Genomic DNA, 26,355 nt, shown 5'->3' on the forward strand with positions numbered 1-26,355 from the left:
CCTTTTCTTCAATACCATGTTGCAGTTCTACTGTAATGTAAATAATTGCCATTTTTTTTTTTAGGCTTTTTAGTTCACACAAAAGTAGGGCATTGGTATAAATTAATAAAAACAACTCGGCAATGCTTCTTAAACTCAAAAATAGCAGCTGTGTTCAATTATCCCCCTGGATAATCCTATACTAATATTTAAAATGTAAATATATTAATACTTATAATGTGTCCAGTGCTAAGTATATTTTAATGCGTATATTTAGCATTGGGCATATTTTCATTATTTGTGTCAACTGACACTGTTGAAAGCAATGGTATATTGCATGACATTGCATTTCAATTACACTGAGCAACACTGCACAGTGTTGCTGATGTGAAGGGGCCCTAAATAATCCATTGTCAGGGCTATCTGGACTACCATGTCAAAAGAACAGCTGTAATCATACAAAGGTAACCCTCTAGTGCCCAAGTCCCTCTGCTTTCAATTCTTAAAGAAAAAGGGGGGTAATTGGGAAGAAGGGGGATTCTTGCGGTGCCTAGGTTAGTAATGAATAAGAAAATGTTTTAAAAAACTAATTTATTCACAAAGAAAAATATAAAATTGTTTTATTTGATATATTTCATTGTGAATAAATTTGTTTTTTTTAACACATTTTCTTGTTCATTACTAACCTAGGCATCGCAATAATCCCCCTTCTTCCCAATTACCCCCTTTTTTCCTAATACCTGGGGATGAGGTGCCATATCTGAAACGGACCCCACTGCCACACTTCTCCACAAAAAAATTCATAAGGAAACTTGTCATGAGAGGATCATGATTCTTTCTGAGTTGCTGGCCCAGAATAAATATAGAGATAAGGAAGTCTGACACTTTTCTAACACTTAGTAACTACATGCAACTTCTGGGTCAGTGACTTAAAAAGTATAAAAATGCCAAACGCAAACATATTTAGGCAGAGTCCAGCAATGGCAGCTATGGTACTTCTCTTTTGACAGGGTCACTTTAACTTAAAGATGTAGAAGAACAAAAAATGAAAGCTGTCATTTATCCATACTGTGAGCTCTGTTAAAAAAAAAAAAACACTGTTACGAACAGATTCCTCCATCGAAAATAAGCAGCTGTCAGAATACCCAAGCAGCAGCTGCATCTGATCACATGTAATCTCTGTCTGGGCGAACATTATCCAGCAGACTCCAACAAAAATCAAACAGTTGACTTTTGTTGAACTCGTTTTGGCCACTTCCTTATTAACCAGCTGAAAGTTGGCAGCCAGCTTAAGCCTATAGTCACATTAGTGGGGGTTGGGGTTGGGGGGTTGGAAACATGCGCAAAATTGCACGTTTCCAACCCACAGGCAAACAAATTGCTTTTTAGCAAATGTGTTGGAGGGGGTGGTCATTCCTAATGGCAACGACATGAATCGGCAAAAGTGGGGCATTTTTGCACACACCAAACCTAGTGGTGCAGAATCATGCAAATCCGTGCAATGTGATTTAAAAAAAAAAAGGTTTGGGGACCTCCTTTCCCAAGTTTATGTAGGTTGGGCAGCCCATTGAAATGCACAGGCTGCCCTACACACAGAACACACAGCCTATAAATGATTACCACGCCTTATCTGTGTTGTAACCTATCGGTCTTTATCATGTATAGACTCGTAACCCTGTGCAGGTGTTTACATGGGCATTGTTTAGCTGAAGTACCGTCTTGTGGATTTTACTTAAAATTACGAATTTTATTTTTCCTTCCTAGACAAATGTAAGGATGAATGTAAGCACAATGCTGTGTGCCTTAACCGTCGAGGAATCACCCGCTGTTCTTGTGACCGCATCACTTGTGATGGTGCCTACAAGCCTGTCTGCGGCCGGGACAGCCGAACTTATGCCAACGACTGTGAGAGGCAAAGAGCTGAGTGCATCCAAAAAACAGCCATTCCTATGAAACACAAGGGTCCATGTGGTAAGTAAATAACGTCTCCTATAAAATCCTGACGGCTATTTTTTTTTTAAAGAAATGTAGGTATTTGTACTCCACTGGCTGCTAGATGCTTCATAAAATAATGAAGGATGTCAAAAATAATCACTTGGGGTAAGGAGGTTTTAGTATGAAGGGCGGGGGTGGTTTCCATTTCCATTGCTTATTCATGTTCTCCCCTTCGCATATCTTCATCTCCACCAAGATTCTACATTGTTCCACTTATGTCAATATGTTCTCAGCTCTTCTCTCTTTGCATCCCCAAAATAATTACTGATGTGTCTTCTCCCTTTTCTTCCTAATGTCTTGCTTTCTTCTCTCTGTCTTTCCCTCATAGAGAAGGTGTACAGTTGGTACATTTTCTGCCCGTGACCACTTTAAGGTTTGGAAAAACCAAGGGCATGACCTTTCCTTACAGAAAAATAAAACAAAATGGTGCCACTTTTGCTAATGAGGACTTGCCCCTTTCTCTCCTTCGCTGCAAAGGATATACACGTTTTTCCTACAGTCATCTGCCACAACTATAAAAATGCTGCCTAAGGTGAACCTGCAACTCTTACACCAGTGGCAATGTCAGGTTGCTTAATGGGAATTTATAGAAATGGGATATTGTTTGGGATGCTCCCCTAAAAATACCTAAATTGTTGCTCAAACTACAATATTATACTCTCCGTTTGCTCTCCTTTCCCTGTATTTTGTGTCTTTCTTTTCAGCAGTGGCTCTCTGTGACGTAAGGATGGATGACCCCTACTTGGTTGCTTCATTCTGTCTGTCTGTAAGGTCTTCAGTCTGAGGTCTGCTGTTCAACCCACACATATCCCTCCAGACAGTCATGCCTTCCCCACCTCCTTCCCATTCACAGCTTGCTCTCATTAATTAGTGTGGATGAAAATCCTAGTGCTTTTCTGAGCTTGCATCCAGGCTTCTGGACTGGTACAGCTTGGGCTTCCACCAGCCTCTCAGCTTCCTTAATCCACTTGTTTGTGCTGACACTCGTTTTGTGCTTGTTGCCTGTTTATGTATTGGTGCATTGCAAAAGCCTTTTAAAACCTTCTCCTATAAATCTTAAGTCCACATCAAGCAAACACGCTGCGCTGTATTACTGAGAAGTGGCTAAGCTGTCAGAAACGATCCCATGTTCCGTTGCTTTCGGATAAACCGATCAGCATGCATGTCTGTAGAGAGGGGATAGCCAGTCTGCGCTCTTCAGCTGTCTGCAGCATGGTGGGTGCAAGCCATGTGGACTTTTGTTTTCCCTTTATTGATTTACAATAAAATAGTAAAATTTTATCCACTTTTTCTAGGAAAGCTGTTGGTTTAAAATCCTTTATAAGCTGGCCGAGAGTTTACAAAAAGGAAGGGTGAAGTGAGCATGACTTGGAAATATTATGATCCCCGTGAATACTAGCCCACAGTTATAACATTGTGCTTCTATTTACTAAATCTGTATTGTATCTAAATGTTGTATCGTAGTCATAGTTTATTAACCTTTCACAATACAACTGCTTTAGGTATGGGCCACTGGTGGAAAAGTCTCTAAAACAAAACACAACCCACATTTTTTTTCCATCTTGAATGGAACGGGTTTTGACCCCCCATCTGCTGTCAATGTTAGAAATCATTTCTCCTCCCGTGTTGATCTGGCTGTGACAACTGCGAGAAGATACCTGCTAGAAGACAGTTGTAAAGATCTGGCAGTAGATCAAAACCTGCCCAAAATAGTTTTGGATGGAAGTCCCTTACAGGATACATTTTGACTCCCCATCTAGGCTTTGTTCAGTCACTTCTTTAACAGAATTGGTCATAACAATGGTATTAAAATGTATACTATTAATATGAAACAATGGTATCAAAATGATATGACACAATGGTATCAAAATGTGTTACCACAGAGAAGGATTCTGCAATTAATCATACATTTACAGCCTACAGTGCTGGATGTGGTGGAACATCTATCGACGAGAAGAAGAGACTGGTGGGGATTGTTTGTTCTAATGAAGCACGTTGCACAATTGTGTGTCCTCAAACTCAGATTTGATCACATTTTGATTGTAGTTCAATTTACAAACTAGAAACCAGACTATGGTTAAACAGATACTGGAGAAAGAATCGAATAAACAAATTAAACATTTAAAAAGGACAATAAACCTAAAAACGGATATTTAGGTTTTTGGTAGGGGCTGAACAGTTAAACAACCTGGAAGATTTATATATCTCCTGGGGACTCTTTTGGTCATATTTGCACTTGATTGCCCGGCTCTGCTTGCCTGCTGTGGCCATAATAAGGGGCTCCCACTACCCCTGTTGAATGTATTATTTTACATTATGGGGAAGGTAACGAGAAGCTGGAATATGCAAAGGTGGTCTGAAACACCTAAAACTCAAAAACGCCTAAAAAACAGCTGGACAGGAACAGAGCTGGAAATTATGAAATGAAATATCACTGTTTACATTTTTCCTATAATACTCCCCATGATCCACCTCGAGGCTACCCCTTTAACAAACCTATAAGCAAACAAGTAGATGTAAGCTATAACATGATGGCCTTGTAGATACTTGATCAGGCATCTTGACCTGCCAGGCTTGCAATTTTGTCCTCTATGGATTATATGAACCACTAGGCTTAGCCAATCTTCTCTTTTGCCCAAATGTAAACAGGTTGAACAGGTCCCATTCATTGGTTGAGATCTCATGCATCAGTAGACGGTGTCATTCATTACAGCTTTAGCAAAACTCATGCACACTTTGGATCCAGTACTGCCAGATCAGCGTAACGCATTCAAATATCCACCATATAACTCCACCACCTGTGTTTTTGTGCATCTCTCTCCTGTCACTCCTTTACCGAATGTTAACGTACGTTTTTGTTTGTGACTAGCTGTTTCTTTCAATTTCAAAAACAACATTAAAGCAAGCACAGGAAACACATATGTTGCCAAAGCAATCATATTCTAAAAACAACCGCAGTAAGCATCTCTTGTACATTTTCTTCCCACCTAAAATTATTTTTAGGCATGTTTTGGAAAGGCTATTTCTATTGCTTCCTCTCTGCTGATTCAGTGTTTTTGGTCTCAGTGTATTTGAGTTTATGGTAGTGGCATATATAAAGAGGGCATACAGAGGCTTGAATTTTGTGGAATGTTTCAATAATCGGAATACTTGAATCTTGTAAGTTGTGATGCCTCTGAAGAATGAGTTGGGTAGATATTGGTGCATTGACTCACCTATTGGCTTCTCTTGAAGTCTGTTGCTGAGATCATTTGAGTCTCTCTTTACCCCCCACAAACACAACAAACACACTAGTGGTCAGGGACAGTATTCTTTAGTCAATTTGGTGGTCAGGGATAGTATTCCTTATCCCCCTTCACATTGGTGGCCATCATGTTTTTTAACCTCCCACACTCCATGCAGATATGAATATGTTTACATAGTTAGCCGTATACCTTACCTGTAAGATCCCTTTAGAAGTGGAATGTTTTGCATTTTCTTAAAGAATCTCTGATTGGGCGAGTGGAGAGCGTGACATCATCACCCCGCCCTTCCACATTGTCCTATCAGAGAATGCTTTGCATCCATTGCGAAAATGCAAATTAATCTCTGAGTGGCACCTATGCCGAGCGGCTGACCTCCTGTAATGAATGGGAGCATGTTTCTAATTCATTGTTAGCCAAGTGTCTCAGAAGAACTTGAAGTCATCCACAATAGTCCCACTCCTACCACCATGGTTTCTGAAGGGGATATATACTATAAAAAAAAAAAAAAGTTGTGCAGCACTACTGTAAAATACAGTCATTCTATTACCCAGGAAAAGCTCCTTTGTTGTCTGTTAGGAGTGGGACTATTGTAGATGACTTCAAGTTCTTCTGAGACACTTGGGGAACAAAGAATTATAAATGTGCTCCCATTCATTACAGGTGGTTGCTCGGGAACTTGCCATTGACACTCTGCAGTGCTCGAAGTCGTGCTCCAAGTTCAGTTAATTGCTATTAGTATTTTTTTCCTGGAGGGAACAGATGAATGTTGCTCTATTATATTCTTGGAGAGCAGCTGGAGAGAATATGTAAAAAGGAAATATTGACTTTTGGCTTATCTTTGGAATTGAACCTGTTTGAGATTTTTTTTTAAGACTGCTTAGGCTGTCAGGATTCAGCTTGTCTGCACGGCATATTGCTGCAGCTGGAGATGTGCTGTGAGTGCGGGGTTCTGCTCTCTGTTTCACACCATATGTTACTCGTGTTTGTCTGCCTAATCCATTAAAACTGGTGACAGAGGAGACTGGGCCATTGAGTGTTTGCACTCGGAAATATGCACACGTGTTTTGTCTGAAATGGATGATATTATTTATACACTCGTGCCTTTTTTTTAGTTTCCTGAGGTCAGAAGGAATTATTACTTGATTGGTCTGTTTGAATGATAAAATATTGAAGTTGAGTTGCTTAAGTGCCGGTTCACACAGGGGCGACTCAGATCCAACTTCAAGTCGCCCCAAGTCACCTCAGGTCGCATAACATGTAGAAATCAATGTAAGGGCCGGTTCACACTGCGACGCGAGGCGACACGGCTCGCCTCGCCTCGCTCCCGCAAGTCGCCCCCATTCAATGCTATGGAACCGTTCTGAGAGGAGCGACTCGAGTCGCTCCGACTCAGAAAAAAGGTTCCTGTACTACTTCGGGGCGACTTCGGGGGCGACTTGCATTGACTTCTATGCAGAAGTCCTCTGCAAGTCGCCGCTGAGGTCCGTGCAGGTCGCGGCGAGGCAAGTCGGAGACGCCTCGCCGCGCATCGCTGTGTGAACCGGCCCTAAGTGAATAAGAGCCGTCTTAATGCACACTACTGAAGTCCCTCCGACTTCAGAAAAGGTTCCTGTACTACTCCAATCCGACTTGTAGGCGACTGGTACCCATTGATTTCAATGGAGGTCGCCTCCAAGTCGGATCACTGTCTATACGGAGGCGACTCTCAGAGAATTATCAGCTCTCAAAAGGAGTCCCCCCCTGAGAGCTCATTCTCTGATTAGCCACGGCAAGTCGACTGGCCTGGGGCAACTTAAAGTAGTGTTGTAAGTCGCGTCCAAGTCGCGTCCAAGTCGCGTCCAAGTCACGTCCAAGTTGCCTCTGTGTGAACCGAGCCTTACTGTTGTAGTAGTTTCTTGCTAAAATTTAAAGTGTAACAACTCTGTTGGTTTTGGGTAAAGTGGGAAATTTGAACCCCTGAAATAGTTTTTTTTTTTTCCTGTTGTCAGAAAGGGTACTTTAACCAGACAGAGGGATTGGCAGTTGATGGAGTTCAAAGGGTTAGGTCATCTTTACAAAAAGTTGCTCATGCAGGTAAGGGGCATCTGTAGATAAAAACAATTTGTGCAGCCTTGACCAAAGTTAAAGAGGAAGTAAAGGCAAAAATAAAAATAAAAAATAAAAACACACCCTGTAAGGCAAAGGCATAATGAGCTAGTATGCATAGCATACTAGCTCATTATGAATAACTTACCTGAGAACGAAGCCCCCGAAGCGGTCCTCCGTCTTCATGTCCGCCGCTGCCATGGATCCCGGAGTGACTTCCGGTTCTCGCTGCTCCGGCGCTGTGAGCAGCGATGATGTCACTCCCACGCGTGCGCACGGGAGCCGACACTCGCGGCATATCGCCCCGAGATCTGCGGCCTGCCCAGTGCGCCTGCGCACCGCTGTCTATGGCGCATGCGCCGTAGACAGCGGTGGCTGTCTTTGGGTAAATATCTCCTAAACCGTATTGGTTTCGGAGATATTTCTTGGACCTACAGGTAAGCCTTAATCTAAGCTTACTTGTAGGTCAAAGTTGGTTGTAAGGGTTTACAACCACTTTAAATAATGCCTTTGCTGTAGGTGTAAGCAGGAAAGGACTGACCATTTGACCACTTGGGCACTGCCCGAGGGCCCCAAGCCACTAGGGGGCCCCATCAGGGTTGCCAGCCTCAGTAAAACCAGGGACAGTATGTAAAAATCTGTGTTTTTTTTTTACATCTGTCTCTGAAATGTCCCTTACCGACTTCCTTTTGGTCTAAAAATCCGGAGATTATAGCTGCCCCACCTCTCCGGTACCTTCTCAGCCAATAGAAACATGTCTGTGTATACTGTGTGATTGTATACTGTGTGTGTGTGTGTGTACTGTGTGGCCCCATAATCTCTGATTACCTGGGGGCCCCATAATCTCCTATTGCCTGGGGGCCCCATGAGTTGTCAGTCCACCCCTGGGTGTAAGCCATTTACGAACCTCGCAAAGACTGGCCGAAAAACTACCACGGATAACATCATCCCATCCTGCCTTGTTGCTAAAACGTTTCTAAGAAGCTTCCAACCATTACTGCTCACCACCACCATCACAGGAGCGAGCTCTCAAACCCCATGTACACGTGTGGTCCACTATCTCCTCTGTTGCAGCATTTCTGAGCTCAGAGCTACTGCGACAAGGGAAAGAGAACACATGTGAAGGGGTTTGAATTGTCTGAGAGTGTCTTGGCAACGTCATAGCAACAAGGCAGGATGGGAACGTGATATCTCTGAGTTTTTCATTTAGGCTCCATGCACACTGGAGCTCAGAAAAGCTTTTTCTGGCCACTAGATTGCTGGCATACAACGCTGGTTGATTGCTTGCATACAACGCTGGTTGAAAAATTGTACCATTGTCTGTAGTGTGAAAGCCCCGAGGGCTTTCACACTGCAGCGTTGCGCTGGCAGGATGTCAGGAAAAGTCCTGCCAGCAGCTTCTTTTGAGCGGTGAAGGAGCGGTGTGTTTACCGCTCCTCCACCGCTGCTCCCCATTGAAATCAATGGGGAAGTGCTGTAATATCGCCGGCAAAACGCCGCTATTGCGGCGCATTGCCGGCGGTTTTAACCCTTTCTCGACCGCTAGTAGGGGGTAAAAGTGCCCACTAGCGACCGAAATGCGCAGCAAATCCGACGGTAAAACGCCGCTAAAAAAAGTGGCGTTTTACCGCCGACGCTATGGACGGCGTGGTGTGAAAGGGGTCTATAAGCAGAGTTGCACCCTTACATGACACATTTGGCATGTAATTTTTTTGGGAGGGGGGACTGGGGGCTTCGTTAGGAGGGAGACTTCCTGTCCCACTTTCTTTTGCCCAGGGACCGCCAAAGCGACTCCTCCTTTCACCTTAGGCGGCCCCTCCCTCTAGGCGTTCTCCTGGGACACGTGACAGGTCCCAGGAGATCGCCTGTCCACTCATGCGTGTCCAGAGTGGCAATGGAGGCGCTGGCGGAGAGGAGGGGGAGAAGAGCGACGCTCCGTTCAGCCGCATCGCTGGACCGTGGAACAGGTAAGCGCCTGTTTATTAAAAGTCAGCAACTACACTTTTTGTAGCTGCTGACTTTTAATAAACATAAAAAACCTGGAACTCTGCTGAAAAACCTTCTGTGCTGCAGCTGCCCCCAGAACCCATATCGTTACAGCAACGAGCATGAGCCCAAAAGCTCCAGCCACTGTCTCTGGTCCTCATTGCATAAATTGATAGTAGCAGGAGCCATTGCCTCCCACTGCTGTCATTTAAATCCTGTGAGACAGGGAGCCGGGTGCGGGGCAGAGTCCTGCTGTCTGTGTCAATGGACGCAGCCGCAGGACTCAGGAGTGTGCCCGCATGGGTGTCCCCATGGAATGCGTCTTTCCGTGGGGGCACTCGATGAAGAGGAGGAGCCAGGAGCCCCACCGGGGACCCCAGAAAAGGAGGATCAGGGCCGCTCTGTGTTATTTAAAAAAACAAATATTACAATCACTTTAGATTGAATCCTGTCCCCCTGAAATGCAAAATGGCCTGCTTATAGGATAGTAACTCTCCAGTGCTATCAAATGAAACAGATCCAAATTTCCTGAATTCTTGCTCACACTGATCACCTGCTGCAATTATTTGCACCCCAAAGGGCCCTTTCACGCTGATCCATTTTTCTTCAGTTTTTGCCTTACCAAAAGCGGAAAAAAATGCATGACCATTAAATCCCAAGGAGCTCTTCACACTAGTCAGTTTTTAAAAGTCCTGCAGGCTGCATTTTTAGTGCATGTTTGGTGCAGTGAAAAAAATGCACCATAAGCGCACCTCCCCTTTGAGATGAATAGAAAACGCTTCAAAAACTCGCAGTTGCGTTTGTTGCATTTTTCATTTTTTGAGTCACATGTCCTTTTTCCACAGGTGCAAAAAAGTACTGGAACCGTGGCAAAGGAATATGAATTTTTACCACATTTGTGCAAAAGAGCATTATCAAAGCAGCCTTAGCCCTTGTACACACGGTCGGACATTCCAATGGACAATGTCCGATAGGACCGTGTTGTCGGATAATCCGACAGTGTGTGGGCTCCATCGGACTGTTTCCGTCGGAGTATCCGAAGGACCAAGTTTTCCAGCTGGGCTATAAAAATTTTCGACAACATGATCCGATCGGACTTTGTCCGATTGTGTGTAGAGAATTTCAATCGGACAAAGTGCCACGCATGCTCAGATCAAATTCCTAGACCATAGCTATTGGCTACTAGCCTGCACGTAGTCCCGTCCTAATGAAATAACGTCATCAAGTTAAGTACGATCGGATTTTCTGACAACTTTGTCCGACCGTGTGTATGCAACAGTTTCGGACAAAATCCAACGGATTTGGTTGTCGGAATGTCCGACCGTGTGTACAAGGGCTAAGACTGCATTCACACTTTTGCATTTTGAATCACTGGCAGATTTGCTGTGATTCTGCTCGCAATTTCTAAGTGCTGAGGTGTGAGTGACAAATCACAGAAGGCACATTTGAGATGCTATTCCTATGAAAGGCACCTAAAATTGCAGCGTGGTTCTGCCGCGTTTTTCACGCGGTAACCCAAAGTAGCTCCTGAACATTTTTTTTTTTGCGACAAGCTTCACGCAGTACAGGTTGCCATGATTGTAGCACGATTTATCGTGGCAGAACCGTACCAGAATTTTAGGTACCATTCAAATGAATGCCATCTGAAAGGTGCATTCTGCAATTTGTCATTCACAGCTTGGCGCTTTGAAATCGCGGGCAGAATTGCAGCAAATCTGCCCACGATTTAAAAAGGCTAAGGTGTGAATGCAGTCTAATGGTACAATTTTCACACTATCAAAGCTGTCGGTAATCTTTCAATGTGTGGTCTCCTTCCTCTAGATCTGCATATCTGTCAATGTCACCGCCAGCTCTGCTATAAAAGCAGGCATGACATTTACTGCCTTGCATAATGATGCTTTAGTGCTCATGCAGATAACACTGAAGCTGATTGATAAAGGGAAGTTTATTTAGCGTGCTGACAGACCCTTTAGCGAATCCACTATATTGATGCAGAAAACCTCTCCTAAATCAGACTTTTGGTTTCATCCGAACCCCCTGGCAGCACAATATTGTCGCAAAGATATGTGACAGGATAACAGAATTCTATTATCTACACCGGTTGTGAAGTGATCCTGTACAATATAAAGGCTGGCAGGATCTCCCTGCTGAGCTTATTGGCTCATGAAAAGGTGGCATGAGCAGCAATAGCCTCTGCAGCAAGGGGAAGCATTTGTCATTTAAAATATACGGTTGTAATAACATCAGAAATAGTGCCTAATAAATCTGCCTTGCCTAGGTCTCATATATATTGTATGTAAAATGGTTTTTGCATAGACAGCAGAGCTGCAATAAAAGCTTACAGGAGAGGGAGCCATATTCATTAGATACAATGTCTATGCAAATATTTATATATGTTGTACTTGCGCATAGAGCTATGCATGCTCTATGTTGTGCTTTAAAAGTATTGCTATCTGTTCTTTATTTAATTGCAGTGATTCAGAAGCATAAACAAGTTGCAGGGTCCCGGTGCAAAATGTGAAAAGGTCCTGCTTAAAATCTCAATAACATTTTGAGGTCCTGTTCAGACCCTAAAGCATATCTATACCCAAAAACAAAAATGTAATGTAGTACCGAATACTAGTACTTAGATGTGGTGGCTGCATTAGTTTCTCAGACAATTTTCTTCCTTCTGTTAGTTAAGCCTCATACACACAATAGGACTTTGTACAAACTTTCCTGTGGATTTTTGTACAAAGGGCGTCGGCCGAGAACTTGTATTGCATACACACGGCAGGACTTTTTCAGCCAACTTTCACCAAATCATGTAGACTGCTCTTTACCGCCACCTTTGGTCAACTTCTGTATCGTTCTCTGATCTTTTGCATTGGTTCTGAGCATGCGTGTTTGTACCTTGTACAAAAGTCCTATGGTTTTCTGTACACACGATCAGACTTCTCTCCATCGGACTTTTGTTGTCAGAAAGTTTGTCCGTTCGCACAGCCAACAAAAGTCAGATGAAAACCGAAAAAATTAGTCCGATGTTGCTCCAAAACAGCTAATTTGCGTGTTTGTTGTCAAAAAGTCTGATCGTGTGTACGGGCCTTAACACTTATTGTCCCTTGGTGGCTACACTCACTCCTCCACTCTATCTATGTAGACAGCTATGAATGTCACTGAACCACAAAATAACTTTGTTCATTCATAGATTAATCGTTTACAGAAGAAAGATATCATTGTTTTTGCTTTAAAGCGGAACTAAACCCTCCTATCCTTTTCAGCCAAGGAAGCTGCCATATCTATGAGCCGCTGTTTGATCTGTAACTGCCATGATTCCACACATGTGATCAGTTATGACTACAGCCATTTGATGGTTTGACAGTTTGGTTGAAAGCACAAGAAAATGTGACAGTTACCATTAGTGTTGCACCAATACTAATCATTTGCACAAGTACTTATTTTCATGCAAATATTCTGATACCAAAAATAGGTATCTTTTTTGTGTGGTGCGGTGCAATTTCAGCCCATACAAAATGAATGAGCTGAAATTGCACCGCAAAGAATCGCGTGTGATTTTAATGCGGTCCAGATCACATGTGGTTTCCCAGACTGCTGCTGTGTGAACATAGGCTTGTCATAGTGACTGCAGCCTTGGTTCACACAGAAGCAGTGTGGGAAACCGCATATGATTTGGACAGCATTCCTGTTGAAATCACATGCCATTCCCTGCAGTGCAATTTCAGACCATTAGTTTGGTATTGGCTTAAATCGCACCGTACAAAAATTAGGTATAGTAAAAAAATTGGTATTGGTGCATCCCTAGGTAGCATTCCCGGTTGATTGATGGGTTTAGTTCCCCTTTAATGTGGTTCTAACGGTTGTAATACAAAAGAAAATTACAAACTTGTTATACTTACCTGCTCTGTGCCGACCGGTCCTTGCTATGGAGGCACTTCAGCAGGCTCACACCTGAGCCACGCTCCTGTGTATGGACATTGTCCATTCACACACGGGGTGGGGCTAGCCCCTGCCCCCGCTCTCTCCTCATTGGCTCACTGGCTGTGATTGCCAACACCAGGAGCCAATGGCTCCTGCTGCTGTTTGAGCCAGTGAGGAGAGAGAGACCGGGAGGGCCTCTGCTCACATGCACATCTCTGGATTGAAATGGGGATCAGGTAAGTATGGGGGGGGGCTGGGGAGGGAAGCTGCACTCAGAAGGTTTTTTTTTCACCTTAATGTATTGAATGCCTTTAGAAACACTTTAAAGAGGAAGTAAACCCTGATGGGTTTACTTCCTCTTTGATTCCCAGCAAAGGTAAAGCATAATGGACTACTATGCATCGCATAGTAGTCCATTATGTGTCACTTACCTGACACAGGAGCCAGCGAAGTCACCGCTGTCCCCTGTAGTCCGGAGCCTCCATCTTTGTGGGTCTCGCTGCTCCGGCGCTGTCATTCGTCGGAGCTGCAATGACGTCACTTCCACGCATGCGCACGGGAGCCGCCACTCGCGGCATATCGCCGTTAACTGTGGTGCACTCAGTGTACGCCTGCGCGCCGCTGTCTACGGCGCATGCGCCGTAGACAGCGGTGCCTGTCTTATGGCAAATATCTCCTAAACCGTGTAGGTTTAGGAGAAATTTCTTAGACCTACAGGTAAGCCTTAATCTAGGCTTACCTGTAGGTGAAAGTGTGTTGTAAGGGTTTACAACCACTTTAAGTGCACCTTTCAAGAAGTGTTGAGGACACTGCATTTTTAGTAAAATCAACAAGCATTTTCTGTACTTGCTGAAAATGTACTTGTCTGAAAAAAGGTGAAAAATGAATGCAGCCACCATATCTAAGCATTGGTTAGCTGCAATATATTACATTTTTGCTCTTGGGTTTTATTATCCTTTAACAGGAAGCTCTGAGGATAAAAATATGTAGGGTGTTTTTTTTTATAACAATCAGTGGGTGATGGGTCACCTGAAGTCTGCAGGTTGCTGACCTCAGACACTATTTTCCTTCTTCTGCGGTGTGTGCAGTCAGGCAGCTGACAGGCAACAACTGGGATACTTTAATTGTCCTCGAACCTGCTGAGGCTCGAGCTAAGGAGTCAGACTCAGACCAGCTAAGTAAAGCTAAAGAAGGGGGAATATACATTACATCTTTAACAGATAAGCCTGCGCAGTTCCTATATTTTAAAACTGTAGACTTTGATTTTTGCAGAAGCACAGTTATGGCTGGTTCTTTTTAAAGTCTTGGTTTTAAAAGATGCCAACAGGTTCAACCACCCACCAGTATCTTATGTGTTACTGGCAGCATACAATGTGGTCTAAAGCCCCATACACACTATCAGATTATCTGCTGAGTTTTTCCTTCAGATTTACCAAAACCATATAATATGAGGACAAACCTTAGGAGTTTCAATGTGTATGCAATCAGGCAGGCCCTTCTACTACATGGTTTTGGTAAATCTGAAGGAAAAACTCAGCAGATAATATGATAGTGTGTATGGGGCTTTAGGTGCACCCACACCAGCCTTAGGCACTACAAAGGGGTTTAGGGGGAGGATATACCAAGAGATTTCCCCTGGCAGGGTGGGAAGCTGTGGAAAGGAGGTAGTGCAGTTCTTGTGACATTAGAAAGCCAGCGAATGATAAAGACCTTTGAGCTCCCATAAAATAATTTTTTCATGGCTGGATAGTCCATTAATGGAGTATTATTGATTCTTTGTAAACTAAAAATGTAGAACAAAGGGTAACAGTTTTTTCTTTGTTCCCGAATCCTGTCATGGCTGGGACACCTGCGACTTCCTTGATGGGGTCATTTATTAACACTGTGCACAAAGTAGTATAAAGTATTTCTAGTACTAAGTAATTGTTAAGCTAGCCAAACACTACTTAGAATTTTGGTATGAATGTTGTATGAGCATTTGTATGGAAATTCTGATCAGTACTTTTGATGACTTAATGAATGTCATTTGAAAATACAAAATTTTGCTTTTAACATTAAATTTTGGTGTGAATGGGCTTTCCCAAATGAAAACCACATTGCTCTTAGAAATGTGTTTCTTCAAGAAAAACTCTCAAACCCGTTCCTTCTAATGTTTTTTCGAAACTGTGGTTGAAAATGAATGTTGATTTCTATCGCTGGGCACCCCACTCCATAGATTATCTGGGGATTAATTTACATCCTCTCACTCCACCTTGTTCTTGGCCAATTACTACCCCCTGTTGCGTTCCGTGACTTCTCTTCTCCATTCCCGGCAATTACCTTCTCTCTCCTGGATAGGCTAGATCCATGGTGTCAGAATGACAATCCTAGCCAAACGCCTCTATTTCTTTTGGACCTTGCCCATACATGTTCCCTCCTTTTTTCTACAACTATTACAGAGCAGAATCCTTCAGTTTATCTGGGCTCGTAAGTGGCCCAGAGTCTCAGATCGATGCTTTACACCCATAGATTGCAAGTTGCCTGGGAGCTGCCAATATGTCCAGGTATTGTTTGGCAGGTCAAATCTCTCAACTATGCATGTTGCATGCCACCTATGACATCCCATTGTGGGTGCTTTTGGAACTACCTAATTGTGCCCCAATTTCTTTACAAGTGCTGCTCTGGCTTCCCCATAAATTACATCCCTTAACGCTAAGCCCCTTCATGTTTTATAGCCTGAAGCTGTGGGATTCTGTTCGATATTGCGGAAACTTGATGCTCCTTTTCTTACCTCTTTTACCAATCACAAATAATGCCCTTTTTCTGCCAGGGCTGGCACAACCTTGTTCTTTCTCCTGGTGGGCCTCCCACGGTTTACGGGGGTGTATCACTTCTTAACTGTACGCTTGTTTCAGTCGTGGGGGTCCCTTTGGGAGACACACAAAATCCCTAGGCAGGAGCACTTCCATTATTTGCAATTACACAATTGGATTATGTCTCTTCGTCATATTTTTACCTTTCCTTTTCGCAAGACGTCTTTTGAGCATAGTTGTCTACACTCCCCGGGGTTCCTTGGTCTCATCTCGTCGCTTTACGCCTCTCAATGGTATATCATCTTTATCAACCCTTTCCTATGTGACACAATGGGAGCAGGATCTTTGATCGAGTATTGAGGGGGAGAACTGGAGTAAGGCATGGACAACAATAGCAAAATGTTCATTCAACACTACCACCCTCAAGGTCGCTTATAAAGTGTTCCTGCAATGGTATTGGGTCCCGGCTAGGCTTGCCCATGCTTATCCTAAAAGCAGTGATGGATGTTTTTGGAATTGTGGTCAGCGTGGGGATGTCTTACATATATGGGGTTCTTGCCCACGTTTGATCAGCTTCTGTTCCAGAGTCTTGGCCTACTGCAGACTTTATTCCATGTGATGCTCCGAAAGGATGCCCAGCTGGCTCTCTTGCATTGCCCTATACCGGGCGTCTTTGCACCCCACCAGTAATTGGCCTCATAACTTTATTTCTGCTGTTACCTTCCAGGGGGTGAAAATCAGAATGACCGCTCTGGTGGTTAATTAGCAGATATCCAGTATATTGAGGGATTCACATGCAAAAATGTTTAAAATCTTTCCCGTCCCTGCCCCCGACTAGCTATGGTCGCCTTTAACCACTTCAGCCCCAGAAGATTTTACCCCCTTCCTGAACAGAGCACTTTTTACAATTTGGTACTGCGTCGCTTTAACTGACAATTGCTTGGTCCTTCGACACTGTACCCAAACTAAATTTGCATCCTTTCTTTCCCACAAATAGAGCTTTCTTTTGGTGGTATTTGATCACCTCTGCGGTTTTTGTTTTGCTCTATAAACAAATAAATAGTGACAATTTTGAAAAAAAAGCAATATTTTTTACTTTTTGCTATAATAAATATCCCCCAAATTTAAAATAAAAATACTTTTTTTTTTCATGAGTTTAGGCCAATATATATTCTTCTACAAAGTTTTGGTAAAAAAATTACAATAAGCATATATTGATTGGTTTGCGCAAAAGTTATCGTGTCTACAAACTATGGGAAAGATTTATGCCATTTTTAAGGCATTTTTATTATTTATTTATTGTTTACTATTAATGGCAATGATCTTCGATTTTTAGCGGTATTGCAAGGGACACACCGGACACTGTTGACACATTTTTGGGACCATTGACATTTATACAGTGATCAGTGCTATACAACTGCACTGATTACTGTGTAAATGACACTGGTAGGGAAGGGGTTAACACTAGGGGGCGATCAAGGGGTTAATTGTGTGTTGCCTCAGCGTGTTCTAACTGTAGGGGGATGGGAGTGAGTAGGAGAGGAGACATTTCACTGTTCCTACATAGTAGGAACAAACAACATGTCTCCTCTACTCTGACAGCACAGGGATTTATGATTTACGCACACAAATCCCCGTGCTGGCGCTCGTGCACGCAATCGCGTCACCCGTCGTGCAGTGGGCATGAGCCCTCTGGCGGCTCTTAAAGGAACCCCATACCTGTATGGGGATTCGTGCAGGGAAGCCATTCTGCCCCGTATATATGTACATGAGCCGGTCTGGAACCAGTTAAAGCTTGCTTGCATGGGTCCCGCGTCCGTGGTCCTCGTCCTCTCCTGGGGCCACTCTCTTCTCTTTTTTTTCTCTCTATTTTTTTCTCTATCCTTGTTTCCTCCTTTTCTCGCTTCATTCCTGATATGAAGGCTATCATTACAGATTTCTGTCCTCCAAGGAATAGAGTATTATAGCCTTTAATATCTGCCTAATTCCTAACTTGGTCCTCTATGGTCCTGGTAACAGTTTTTTTGTTATGTTACTCATTGAACGTTCATGCGCTGTCTCTTCACATGCCTGTCTGATGTTGCCCCTGCATGGGCAAACTATGGCTTGTTATGATTCTTGAAACTTCAATAAAAAATGAATGTTGATTTAAAGGGGTTGTAAAGGGTCGTTTTTAATTTTCTAAATAGGTTCCTATAAGCTAGTGCATTGTTGGTTCACTTACCTTTTCCTTCGATTTCCCTTCTAAATGTTTTTTTTTCTTTTTTTTCTTTGTTTTCTTTGTCTGAATTTCTCACTTCCTGTTCCTCCTCAGTAAGCTGTTCTGGCTGACTAACCACCAGCTCGGATGATGGTGAGAAGTTTACTGAGGAGAAACAGGAAGTGAGATATTCAGACAAAGAAAAAGAAAATTTAGAAGGGCAATCGAAGGAAAAGGTAAGTGAACCAACAATGCACTAGCTTAGAGTAACCCATGTAGAAAATAAAAAACAAACCTTTACAACCCCTTTAACCCTATTAACGAATATAAAATCAAATGAAATTGAAAACAAAAGCAAACATTTTCAACTGAAATTTTATTAGTGTTTTGGCCAGCTTAACTTCTAGGGGGTTGTCCATAAAGGTTCTAAATGGTTAGTCTGCAAACCTTTTTCTTCATTATCTTTTTAATTCAAAATGTAATCTATAAAAGTTTGTAATTTTCCAAATTTAATTCCACTTTTTACATTTTTTTTCTTCTATTCTGTTCAAATTCATATAATTTATACAGTGAAAAAAAAACAATTAAAAAAAGTCTAGATTAATGCACCACTACGATTGAAGTATACAAAATCATTTTTTGATACAAGCCTTTTCCTCCGTTTCACCAATTTTGCATGATCTGTAGAAGATTTAAAATGTTCAATTCAAAATTTAGATTTTTTTTTTCACCAGTTTGGGCCTAAATTACTGCAATAAAGCAAATTCACAATTTGCCTAGTTCATTAACTTAAAGATCACTTCTTTATTAACACACTGGGAAAAGGGTTTGCAAATTCTATAAACTTGTAGAACTTAAAAACGTTATTTCACGTTTCTTGATAAGTAGGGCCTTAAAGGATAAGTTTATCTTTGGGAACATGTTAAATGTTCCAACTATTTTTAGGGTGGAACATGTAACATGTTCCCGCTGCACTCTCTCCCTGCGACAGCGCTACAGGGGGAATGTTCCCCGTACTAGCGGTCACTTTTCTAAAACCCACGCTCCGCCCACACGGCCGCGTCATTCATTCACAGAGCTCTGTGTATGAATGAACTACAAGCCCTGACATCCTTTGTGGCTGTCGGCTTGTAGTTCTCAATGAACTACCACGAGCCCACGGCGGTGTTGATCACTGTGGTAGTTTATTGAGTCTTCCTGTCAGTGTGAAACAATATATGATATACAGGGCACACAGCTCACACTTCAGTCTGCAGGAGACCCGCACGCCATCGTGATCTGCTGATTGTTGGTGCAATGCTTTTTAGGCTCATAAAAAAAAGTTTTTTAAAGTGAACTTATACTTTAAAGAAGCCAATCAGAAACTAGCTTAATGTGGGTTAGATCTCCTACACTAAGCCTAGGTTCACATTTGAGCAAGTATAAAATCCGAACTCGCACGATTTTAACCCAGCAATGCAGTCCGACTTCGGGAGGCGATTCGACAGACATCTGTGCCGCTTCCTGCACAGATGTCTATACAAATCGCCTCCCGAATTCGCCAAAAGTAGTACAGAAACTACTTTTGGGAATTGGTGCAGAGCCGCAAAGTCAGCTTCGCACCAATTTGGACAGTGCCATTGCCGGCAATAGCCGCCAGTTTGGAATGCGATTTGACATGTCAAATTGCATGTCAAATCGCATCAATATGAACCTAGGCTAAAAGGTATTTTCCAAAAGCTTTTGGAGAATTATTTGCTCATCACTGCAGTCAAATTAAATTTATTGAAAGTGTTGCAACAAGAATGGTTTTCTTCAGTCTATAAAAAGACAGCGTGCAAATTGTCCCAGTGGCAAGCATTTAAAGGTAAGATGATAAAAAAAAAAAAAACACATGAAAAGCACAACATAAAACACTTGTTAAAAAGCTATAAACTGCAATTTTTCAAACACCAAATATTTAGTACATTTGAAAAAAAAAATCCATTTATGAAGCTAGTTTAAGAATTCTCATGATGTTGCATTGTGCAGCTTTTTGATCTGCTGTATTTCAATTTCTAAGCATTTCAAATTTACATTTAGAAGCAAAGGCCTACAACCACTAATATTGCCATGGAAACCAGGATCTCCGCGGATGGAAAAAAAAAAATCTCACAATAGCCTTAATTTCAGGCTACACTTTTTAAAATATGGATAAAAATGTTTTCCAAAGTGAAGAAATGAAACAATAACAGATGTTATTTCTTCCAAACTAGTCAGGCTTTGCTAGTTACTTAACCCCCCCCCCAGTTTACCAAAGAAACCCGTTTACCTTTTTTTTTTTTTTTTTTCTTTGATTTTCTGGGACGGCAGGCCCTTTAGCAATTGGAGGGCTGCATAAATAGGTCAAGCCAAGAGGGAAAAGGAAGCAATTACTCTTTCTAAGACAGGATCTATGGATCTGTAAGGACAACAGCTATCTGCTGTGTGAAACCTGAATCTGATTGTATCTAATTGTATATTAACGTGTTTCGCTTGTATTGCTCCGTATTGGAACAGAGAGGTGGGTTCAGCTTTGGCCCAGCTGTCACATGGATGACGGCAGTAATTGAAGGTAGCCATTTTGTGTTTGGTGCCATATTGTAAATAGCAAGATGATGAATATTTGATTTGCCCTTAGCTTGCTTATTCTGTTGGAGATCCAGGGCTGCTTTTAGATTTATTTGTGCACTACCTATAAGCCACTATGGAAATCAACAAACAAAAAAAATAATCCCTTAGTCTAAAAATGATGAAAAAAATGCACACTTTCCCAGGAGATTGTGAGGGAACGCATCTTGGATGCCACCATATGTGATGACCAAATATTTGCTGCATAATTATTTTCTGATGGAATGGAGTGGAAGATAAACAATTTGCTGTACTGTAATGAAGCAGACTGTTTTATGTTGCAGTATGTGCAAATGGGCTTGCAACCTAATGCATTTTCTAGTTTGCTTGCACACCTAGGAGAACCATTTAATTGGACCAGCCAATCACTATTTATTGATAAAAGGTGATATGATATACTAAGTAGTTTTTTTTTTGTGTGTTTAGAATATAACTATGGTATGGGGTGGTGTTTAATATTGCCCTGATTAAAGAATCTATCATTTTTGGATTCATTGGTTTTGTATGGGAAAGCTCAATTGCACATTTCACCTTTTCTATTAATAATTGATCCTAACGAGACCTATAGACTTCTACCATTAATGCCTACTTCCATTCCAGTGCCAGTTTTGTCTCTCTCCTTGGCACACAATCGCATGGGAAAGTCTGCAACTTAAGCTGCATGTGAGCAACAAGTGCCCAAACAATTATAGTTTCATTTGGACCCTTGAACAAGGGCATGCTACTTGATGTGTACTGAAAGTGTAACTAAAGGCAAATTTATTTATTTATTTTTTGGTTTTAGATGGAGTGCAGATGGCTTAGAACACCTGTCAGTTTTTATTGCTGTCTCTGCCCCCATTGGGGTTTCACCCTTTTCTATTTGTCATGTTTGCTGTTATAATGGAAAGCAAAAGTTAAAGAACATCCCAAATTTTGGGTTGTCTCCAGAAAAGTAATAGAGGGGAAGGAAATTTTCGAATGGGAACAGTTATGGTGACCTGGAGGGCCCCAATGAATTTAGTTTGCAGGGATTTCCTCTCACTGTTTTGGCTGTGGGACAGGAAGTGAAGGGAAATCTCCCCAATGGGACAAAGATGGCGAAAATAACCCTTACAGGGGTTATAACCCTCCCTTATTCTGTCCAAAATGAAAAATAAAAAAAGTTTTGCCTATAGTTCTGCTTGAAGGTCTAACTGAGCCAGATGTATAGCACTCACAGGATTTGGAATTATAATCTTTATTATCCAAGCAGGTTTTTTTTTTTTTTTTTCTAGAGTACATATTGCCAATAGGAAGATATTAAGACAGTGTTCCCTTGGATATACTGTATAAGCAAAAGGAAAAAGTAATTTGTTTCTCCAAGCAAGTTGCATTTGTGCGATTTGTTAAATACCACAATAAAATAGAATGAGTTTATGCTCAAATGCTTTTACCTCTTGGCACCAACAGTACGCAAATATGTGGCCTCTTGGCGGGTGGGTCTTAACGCGGAGCAGCTGCATATTTGCATGCCAAAATGTAAATACAGCTGTGCCAAGAATGCGTTCCTGGCACAATTACCGGCGACTATTGTAAAGCTCCCGATTGTGGTCACATGATCATAAAACCCACCCACCTCCCTGCATCTGAAACCGCTTTAAGGGCCAGAAGGCACAGGCGCCAAGGGATTTATTGCCAGTTTGCATAAACGCAAATGAAAAAAACATGGAGTTAGGCCTTGTGCACACGGGTGTATGACATTTGGAGACATTTTTTTCTGGCAAAAAAAATGCTTCTAAATTTCATTCATCTGTGTGCACGAGGCCTAACTCCACGTATTATTTTGAAGAATTTCTGCACCTCCAGATAAAAATATCCCTTTACCTGTTAATATTAAACTCAAAAAACTAAAATGTAATGCATTGCTGCTTAACAATCCTTAGATTTGGTGGTTGCATTAGTTTTCAGTTTTGGGCTTTTTTTTTCACTTTTAATTTCACCAAGTGATCCAGCCAATAACACACTTTCCTGTCTTAGCCCTTGTACACACGGTCGGACATTCCGACAACAAAATCCGAAACTTGTGTTGCATACACATGGTCAGACAAAGTTGTCGGAAAATCCGATCGTACGTAACGTGATGACGTTATTTCGTTACAACGGGACTACGTTCAGGCTAGTAGCCAATAGCTTTGGTCTAGGAATTTGATCTGAGCATGCGTGGCACTTTGTCTGATCAGAATTCTCTACACACAATCGGACAAAGTCCGATCGGATCATGTTGTCGGAAAGTTTTATAGCCCAGCTCCAAAATTTTGTCTGTCGGACATTCTGACGGAAACAGTCCGATGGAGCCCACACACAGTCGGATTATCCGACAACACGGTCCGATCGGACATTTTTCGTCAGAATGTCCGACCGCATGTACAAGGGCTTAGAGTATCTCCACTCCACTGGATGCAATAGAGACGCCTTGGACAACAAAATTGATAGTTGGGATGAGAGTAGTGTTAGAATGACTAGCAGATTTAGATGAATTTGACTAAGACTGGACTCCAGCTAACACTTTATAAGCAGTTACAGAAATTTTATACAAACAATTAAAAGCTGGCCATTGTAAGCACCCCTCTCAGTGGTAAATGGTTTATCTCAACCCTATTACTGCTACTGTGTCTAGACAGCTTGGTTTGTTAAAGTAAGCCGAAAAAATAACAGACTTACTGGCCAGATCACCAGGAAATAAATATATGAAAAAAGCCTAAAAACAAGAACTAATGCAGCCACTATATCTAAGAATTGATAAGCTGCAATTTAAAGCGATTGCTATTAAAAAAAAAGTTTACCTTTACAAGCATGTTACACTTACCTGCCCTGTGCAGTAGTTTTGCACAGAATGGCCCTGAACCTCCACTTCTGGGATCCCCCACTGGCAATGTCTGTCCCTACTATTCTCCTGCCCCCATAGAAATCTGCTGGCTGTGGGTGCAGACTTGCAAGTTTGATCTTAAGCCAGGCTGTGTGCGTCTATTGACACATACAGCATGGCTTGCCCCTGCCCTCCACTCCCTCCTCACAGAATTAGACTGACAACAGCAGGAGCCAATGGCTACATCTGCTGCCTCCATGTCCAGTGAGGGGAGAGAGAGCATCGCTGGATCAAGATTGGATTCCGGTAATTATTGTTGGGGGGGGGGGTTGGCTAGCTAATTATGGATGTTTTTTACCTTAATGTAGAGAATGCAGGTTTTTTGGGGTTGGGGGGTTACTACAGCTTTAAAAGTAACCTCTTGACAGCTATTTCCATGGCACTCCAGAGGCCAATCCTCTTTAGTGTCCGTTCACACTACCGCGACTTGTCATGCGACTTAGCCGCCTGACAAGTCGCGATCCGTTCTGTACTATGGAACCGTTCTAATAGGAGCGACTCAAGTTGCTCCGACTTAGAAAAAGGTTCCTGTACTATTTTTGGGGCGACTTCAGGCGACTTGCATTGACTTCTATACAGAAGTCATTTTGCAAGTCGCCTCTGAAGTCGTGTGCAGGTCGCGTCTGTGAGTCGCGCTGCAAGTCGCGTCGCCCCTGTGTGAACGGGCACTTACTGTTTTGTCATTGGCGGTATCAGTTGAGAGTGAATCGCAAATGATTGGAAAAGCAGTTCTGTACTAGTGTCATCTGTGTCCAAAGATGGCACGACAAGAGACGCCCTTTAAGTTAGAAGTATTATTAATTTGCAAATTCTGTGAATGCTCACACACTGTGTATGTATTAATTAAACATACTGCATATCTAGCATGCTCTTAAATTTCAGTGGTTCTAAAGTTGCCCTCTAAAAGCAGTTCTGGGGGGTATATGTGCACAATCAGCTTGACGTTCCCACCCTTCAACCAGGGGGCAGAGTTTTATTAGCATGCAATACTACCCCTGTTTGCCCTGCTTGCTTCTCAGGGGGCAATTGGAATGGTGCCAATGGCACCGATCACTGCATGGTATACTTCTAAGTCTGTCTATTTCTATTTCTTGCAGATCTTCATGCTCCCAGCCCTTGCCTGAATGTGGAGTGCAGCTTTGGAGCAGCCTGCGTGGTGAAAAACAAAATGTCAGTTTGCGAATGCCAGCAAGTGTGCCAGAGCGTCTACGACCCCGTCTGTGGCAGTGACTCGCGCACATATGGCAATCCTTGTGAGTTGGAGGCCACCGCTTGTGCACTGAAAAAGGAGATCACAATTAAGCACAAGGGGCCCTGCGGTAAGGGGAGAATAAAATGCCAGCTGTGCTCTTAAAGCCTACTTTATCTGTTAATCGATAGCAACATGGTGATTCATTAGCACACAGCAAACCATGGAGGGCAAGATAATACCCCGCTTTATTTATTCTGAAAATACTTGCAATAGCCTTACTGAATGCAAATTGGCAACTGTTAAATCTGCTCTGATTTTGCATATGTTCAGTAAAAGAACTGCGTGTTTCTGATTGTGCATGTCCTTCTGGCCTCTAAGAATGAAATATCTTTATCATTATGTATCTGTGAAGAAGTGCTTAGAGTAGATCTTTATTCGTCAGCTCTCCAGAGAAGTTTGTTAAGTATAATCAGCAAATTATTAGTACATTCAGCAAAACAACCAGTCCTTAGTAGGTAAACTGTTAAAGTAAACCTATTGCAAACTTGGAAAATTCAAACTGAATTTATGGTATGTTGTAAAAAGACCATAAGTAATATCATGTTGGGTAAAATCAAAAAATGTCAGAAAGATCGTTCCATCCAGAGATACAGTATAGGCAACTGAAGTTACATGCAAATCTTGGATTTTTCCTGCAAACATTAAACTCAGCTTCACCGCATTTACTTCCCTAACCTTCCAATAAAGCTTTGAAATTTCAAAGGCTGATAGAGAGGTTCAGGAAACGGTAGGGCCAAAGATCGACTGATCATTTTGACCAGCATTTTTCACTGAAGGTAACCTCAGGTTGAAATGCTCAATTTACTCAGTTTTGATTGCCCGGTGTTGTACTTTAAGGTCTGAATAATCGTAATCTGCTCTCATACACCTTCAGATTGGACACTTGAGACTTTGACTTTGGTCTTCAGGGACAGCTAGCCTGGCCTTCAACTGTGCCACCTGTTCACTGTAAAAACTGACAGTCATGGACAACCCAGGTGGTACAAACTGTATAAATGCATTGCCAGAGCTCTCAATATCATCCTTTGTCCCAAGCAAACAATATCTAGGAAGATAAACAAGATCAGAGTTGTCTACTTAAACACCTCCTAAATGCTGCCAGAGCTTGCTGCTAGAGCTTGTATCCCCAGTCAATGGAAGCAGCAATCCGCTCCCACCCTGGCCCAGTGGTTTGCAAGGATTGAAGATATTGAACGAATGGAAGACCTGACTGCAACGATCCGGGATAAATCGGACCCAGTTTCGCTTCTTAGGGGAATACCTCCACAATGCATAGGCTGGCATTATTGACTGTTGATTTCAACCGTGGTCATCAGATGGCTTGGCAACTTGCGGGCCTCCATTACTCCCTAGGTGGATTCCTTCCCTACCTTATCTTTCCTCTACAC

General features: G+C 42.4%; 1 protein-coding gene across 8 annotated transcripts in view; it reads left to right on the forward strand.

Moving 5' to 3' along the window:
• Positions 1-26,355, forward strand: part of AGRN (agrin) — a 713,847-nt gene that overhangs the window by 495,153 nt on the left and 192,339 nt on the right. For all 8 annotated transcript variants that reach the window (XM_077458091.1, XM_077458095.1, XM_077458096.1 and 5 more), the window contains 2 exons: positions 1,744-1,950; positions 24,813-25,034. In XM_077458091.1, the coding sequence (XP_077314217.1) occupies positions 1,744-1,950; positions 24,813-25,034 (429 nt within the window). The remainder of the gene's footprint in view (positions 1-1,743; positions 1,951-24,812; positions 25,035-26,355) is intronic.

This window comes from Lithobates pipiens, unplaced genomic scaffold, assembly GCF_037356315.1.
Source record: "Lithobates pipiens isolate NorthernLeopardFrog02 unplaced genomic scaffold, aLitPip1_a1.2 Scaffold_27, whole genome shotgun sequence".
Classification (NCBI taxonomy): domain Eukaryota; kingdom Metazoa; phylum Chordata; class Amphibia; order Anura; family Ranidae; genus Lithobates; species Lithobates pipiens.